This window comes from Terrapene carolina, unplaced genomic scaffold (assembly GCF_002925995.2).
Source record: "Terrapene carolina triunguis isolate 2854851 unplaced genomic scaffold, T_m_triunguis-2.0 Scaffold358, whole genome shotgun sequence".
Classification (NCBI taxonomy): domain Eukaryota; kingdom Metazoa; phylum Chordata; order Testudines; family Emydidae; genus Terrapene; species Terrapene triunguis.
Genome location: NW_020664709.1, coordinates 8720 through 14702, shown reverse-complemented (window position 1 = coordinate 14702; position 5983 = coordinate 8720). Strand labels below are relative to the sequence as shown.

The 5983-nt window shown below is 41.6% G+C and overlaps 1 protein-coding gene across 1 annotated transcript; it reads right to left on the bottom strand.

Moving 5' to 3' along the window:
- Positions 1-1917: 1917 nt before the first annotated feature.
- Positions 1918-2849, bottom strand: LOC112107212 (olfactory receptor 12-like). The gene is given in 2 exon segments (XM_024200827.1): positions 1918-2429; positions 2432-2849. Coding segments are annotated over 2 exon segments (930 nt in total).
- Positions 2850-5983: the final 3134 nt, after the last annotated feature.

The window sequence follows — 5983 nt, the reverse complement described above, 5'->3', positions numbered from 1 at the left end:
CCACGAGCTTGCTGAGTGACTCTGGGCAGGTAACATCACCTCGTTCTGCCTGACTTTCCCCAGCTATAATGTGAGGAAAAGGGTGTGGAGCTACGGCTAGAATCACAAAGCTCCCACTTTAGGCACCTGAATCCCAGAATCCGGCCCCCGAGGATTACCAAACCCAGCTCGAATGCTGACTAACCCCGCAGGCACCCAAGTGTTAGCAGTAAATGGGCCGTAGGTGCCTCTGGACGTACCCTCTGCAGTCCCACACCAGGCATCTGGACGCCAAGTCTCCAGAGCGATGTGCAAACCTGGGGAAGGTGGGCGATCCCCTGCCTGATTCGCCTTCAAGGCCCAGAGGCTTTGGAAAATCCTACTGGGCCTTCAAGTATCTGGAAACAACTGACCCTAAATTATTGCTGAAAAATGGGCAAATAAGGAAATCTGTGCTGGTGTCTTGTGGCCTAGGCCAGAGGTTTCCTTTGGCTTTTTTCTTCCTTTGGAAAGCAGCCTGGGGATGAAATACACACTGGGAAACAAACATTAATTGTACAATCCCCAAACACTGGGGTTCCGGCAGACAGTGGAGTAGATGATACATCTGAGGGAAGGGAGCAGAAGGAGACTCCACCGATTGGAAGGCATGAGATGCACTGTCCTAGGGATAGGACAATCTTTTATGTACTTGAAAACAGTTATCGTGTCCCCTCTCAGTCTTCTCTTCTCCCGCCCTGACCGAGAAAACTGAGAGGTTTGCTGCTTGCCAGGAGCTAGGATTCACGATGTGACACTAGGGGTTCCACGACCACCGCTCCCAAGAGAAGGAGGAGGGTGGTGGTGGTCGGGGACTTCCTCCTCATCTATCTGGGGATCTGGCCTTTTGACTGAGGTCAATGGAACGACTATCAGTTTCGTGTGAAGTTGAACTGGGCCTCTGAACGAGAAACATTTTGTGGATTTTCTCCCTCAAGCATCATAATCAATTCTATCCAACTTGATTTGATTCAGTTCTGATTAGGTGCTTTCCAAAATCCCTCTTTAGGTGCCTAAATACCTTTGAAAATATGGCCCTAAGTGCTTGGGAGCCTAAGTGCCATAGTTTATTTCTCTTAGACTTTTACATTAGCATCCATGAAAGGAGTACGTACAGTCTGACAATGTTCAGAGGAAAGGGTAAACAACTATGCAAAGGAGAATCACGAATCTGGCTTTTTTCACGTGGGGTTGGCTGTCAGCTGTCCCTGCCCATGCATATCCAGGGTTCAAAGTTATCGTATTAACAATGACTATAGATTCTACTTACATTCAGGGTCCCATTTTACCAGCTGCTGCACAGACACACAACCAGAGAAAGTTTGTGCTCCCAAAAAACTCACCATGTAACCAGATAGAGCTGGAGAAGAAAGTGTCAATATCTACATTTTACAGATGGGGACCTGAGAAACAGTGGGATTAAGGTTAAGATTTTCAAAGCTGCCTAAGCATGTTGGACACTAAAATCCTATTAAAGTCAATGAGAATTGGGCACCAAAATCCATCAGCATTTCAGCCTAAGCAGACTGCCCAGAGTCAACAAGGAGCTAGAAATAGATTCCAGATCTCCCAAGTCATAGTTCAGCATCTTCACCACAAGAACATCCATCACCATGTTTGAGAGAGCTCCTCTTCCAAGGGATATAGAGGTGGGCCTCCGATTCATCACCCCTACATTTTGTCTGGGATTTTCAAAGGAGTCAAAGGGAGTTAGATGTTCAGCTGGGGGTCTAATGCTCTTAGGCTCCTTCGAAAGTCCCTGACTTTCCCCATAATATTCACCAGCTGAGATCATTGTTCCATGTTACAGCCTTGCTGGAATTCCACTGTCTTTGGCGTCCATTGTCATCCATCCCAAATACCTGTCCATTCTTCAATAGCCTTGATCCTTCAGGGAGCTCAGTGGAAAAAGCCTTTCTTTGTTAGTTGTCTTCTCAGGGCCTCTTTCACCTCCTTGTTCCTCAGGCTGTAGATCAAAGGGTTCAGCATGGGGATGACAATCGTATAGAACACAGAAACCACTTTGCTTTGATCTGGGGAGGTTATGGCCCCAGGCTGGGCATACATAAAGAAGATTGTTCCATAGAACAAGCTCACAGTCACCAGGTGGGTGGCACAAGTGGAGAAGGCTTTGCGTCTTCCCTCAGCGGCGGGTATCCGCATGACGGTGGTGATGATGAAACCGTAGGAGATAAGGATGACCAGGCCAGTGCTCACTATGATGAAACCGCATATGGCCAGCATTGCCATTTCATTGGCAAAGGTGTCAGAGCAGGAGGCTTGCATCACTGCGGGGACATCGCAGAAGAAGTGATCGATTTTCCCCAGCCCGCAGAAAGACAAGCTGAATGTAAAGCCTGTCTGGATGCTGCAGTTGAGGCAACCTGAGAGATAGGAGACCCCCACCAGGCAACACAAGCCCTCTTGGACATTGTGATTGGATAGCGCAGCGGGTTGCAGATGGCGGCAAAGCGGTCATAAGCCATCACAGCCAGGATGAACGTCTCGGTGGTCCCAAAGAGAGAAAAGAAGAAGATTTGGGCAGCACAGCCATTGTAGGAAATGGCTTTTCGCCCTGTTGAGAAGCATAACAGGGCTTTGGGGGCAATGACGGAGGAGTAGCAGAGGTCCAGGAAGGACAGGTTCTTCAGGAAGAAGTACATGGGGGTGTGGAGCCTGGAGTCAGTGCTGATGATGGTGATCATGCCGACATTCCCCACCAGGGTGACAGTGTACAGAACCAAGAAGAGGACAGAGAGGAAGACTTGCAGTTCGGGATGGCCTCCGAACCCCACCAGGATAAACTCAGCCACCGTTGTGTGGTTTTCCATGGCTCTTTTTGTATATGGAGGAAAGAAGAGACAATTTGGAGAGAATGTTGTTTCCTCAATGAGCTCAAATCACCATGTTGGTATACACTAGCTATCAGTGGACACATGCAGTGGAACGATCCATTCCAACTCTGGACATGGGACAGAGAAGACAATACATAAGAATTACTCTTGCTTGCAACAGGTGTCACATCAAACATCCATATGTGTAGTTTATCATGCTGGAAATAGACTGGTCCTGAAAGTTGAAAGAAGGTAGAGAATTAGTGAGAGAATTTCAGCAAGCCAGGAAAACCGTCATAAAAATGTAGACCTAAATAAATATATTACATAAAAATAGCTAGGAAAAAGAGAGAAGTGAGAGGAACTAGTGAAAGAGATTAGAAAGAGAAGACAGAGAAAAAACGTGTGTGATAGATAGATAGATAGGTAGATAGATAGATAGTAGGGCTGTCGATTAATCACAGTTAATTCACACAATTAACTCAAAAATTAATCACGATTTAAAAAAATTAATCACAATTAATTGCAGTTTTAATCACAGTGAGAAACAATAGAATACCAATTGAAATTTATTAAATATTCTTGGATGTTTTTCTACATTTTCAAATATATTGATTTCAATTACAACACAGAATACAAAGTGTAGAGTGCTCACTTTATATTATTATTTTTATTAAAATATTTGCACTGTAAATATGATAAACAAAAGAATCAGTATTTTTCTATTCATCTCATACAATACCGTAATGTAATCTCTTTATTGTGAAAGTGCAACTTACAAATGTAGATTTTTTTTTGTCACGTAACTGCACTCAAAAATAAAACAATGTAAAACATTAGAACCTACGCTTTCACTCAGTCCTACTTTTTGTTTAGCCAATCACTAAGACAAACAAGTTTGTTTATGGGAGATAATGCTGCTGGCTTCTTATTTACAATGTCACCTGAAAGTGAGAGCAGGCGTTCGCATGGGAATTTTGTAGCCAGCATTGCAAGGTATTTACGTGCCAGATATGCTAAACAGTTGTATGCCCCTTCATGCCTCATCCATCATTCCAGAGGACATGCTTCCCTCCTGATGACATTCGTTACAAAAATAATGTGTTAATTAAATTTGTGACTGAACTCCTTGGGGAGAATAGTATGTCTCCTGCTCTGTTTTACCCGCATTCTGCCATATATTTCATGTTATAGCAGTCTCGTATGATGACTCAGCATGTTGTTTGTTTTAAGAACACTTTCACAGCAGATTTGACAAAAAGCAAAGAAGCTACCAATGTGAGAATTCTAAAGATAGCTACAGCACTCAACCCAAGGTTTTAGACTCTGAAGTGCTTCCAAAATCTGAGAGGGATGAGGAGTGGAGCATTCTTTCAGAAGTCTTAAAAGAGCAACACTCCGATTCAGGAACTACAGAACCTGAACCACCAAAAAAGAAAATCGACCTTCTGTTGGTGGCATCTGACTCAGATGATGAAAGTGAACATGTGTCAGTCTGCTCTGCTTTGGATTGTTATCGAGCAGAACCCCTCATTAGCATGGACACATGTCCTTTGGAATGGTGGTTGAAGCATGAAAGGACATCTGACACATAAATATCTTGAGACAACAGCTACAAATAGTGCCATGTGAACACCTGTTCTCACTTTCCGGTGACATTGTAAACAAGAAGTGGGCAGCATTATGTCCTGCAAATGTAAACAAACTTGTTTGTCTGAGTGACTGACTGAACAAGAAGTAGGACTGAGCGAACTTATAGGCTCTAAAGTTTTACAATGTTTTATGTTTGAATGCAGTTTTTTTGCTACATAATTCTACATTTGTAAGTTCAACTTTCATGATAAAGAGATTGTATTAAAGTACATATATGAGGTGAATTGAAAAATACAATTTCTTTTTTATAGTACAAATATTTGTAATAAAAAATAAATATGAAGTGAGCATTGTACACTTTGTGTTCTGTGTTATAATTGAAATCAGTATATTTAAAAATGTAGAAAACATCCAAAAATATTTAAACAAATGATATTCTATTATTGTTTAACAGCGGGATTTCCATGCGATTAATCATGATTAATGTTTTTCAATCACACGATTAATCACGATTAATTTTTTAATCTCTTGACAGCCCTGATAGATAGATAGATAGATAGATAGATAGATAGATAGATGTGAAAACTTAAGTATTAATTCTTTTTGAAAGTTAGGTGGGAATACATTCAATAATAACCAATACATTCAAAAATAACCATTTTTACAAGAGCCAATCTCATGACAATTTCATCATTCACAGTAGCAGAAAACTCAGGCTTTCACCTCACAAGAGTTCAGCCCAAACCAATCCAAGCCAATTAGTCTTCTAGCTAGAAAACCCTTTGCCCGATTCAAGTCCAAAATCACTTAGTTAACCCGCATTGCAAGAGGAGAAAAAGGGTCCACATTTTACTTTTGCTGAGAGCAGTGTACATCAGAAACAGATGTTAAGTCACTTTCCTTAATGCACTACTAGAATGTGCTCGGATACTAGCATGAGGAGTGCAGTATAAAACCTTATCTAGAATAGAATAGAAGAGAATAGAAGAGAATATGAAAATATGTATTGAACTCAATGGTTTTCTCCTCTCCCCGACTCTGATGTAAATCAGGAGTACCTCCATTAGAGTCAGCAAGACTGATTCTGCTCTCGCTCACTCCAATGTTATTTGACTGTATCCCCATAATGGTCAATGTACAGCTTTGTTGTAAAAATTTTAAGAGACAACAGAATCAGATCTCATGTGTCCTTACAACTAATCATCTGACTCCACCACAGGGCCAGTTTCTGTCTCCTCCCCCCCTCCCCACATTATAAATTAGTAATTATTTTAAGTGAACTCTCTGCCTTTCCTAACTTACTTGTCTTCACACCCAAGAAGGACTAATATTTTGTCACTAAAAACTAAAACAGTGTAGCTACTGGAAATGGGACACAGCCATGAATTACTTACTTTTCAGGTATATCCACCTCCACAGTGATTTACAGATAACCCATTGGGTTTATTTCATTAGAAAAAGGTGGCTCTTCAGAAATGTGCTAAATAAAAAAAATAAAACAAAATAACAAAATCCTGAGCTATGAAACATTCGGAAAT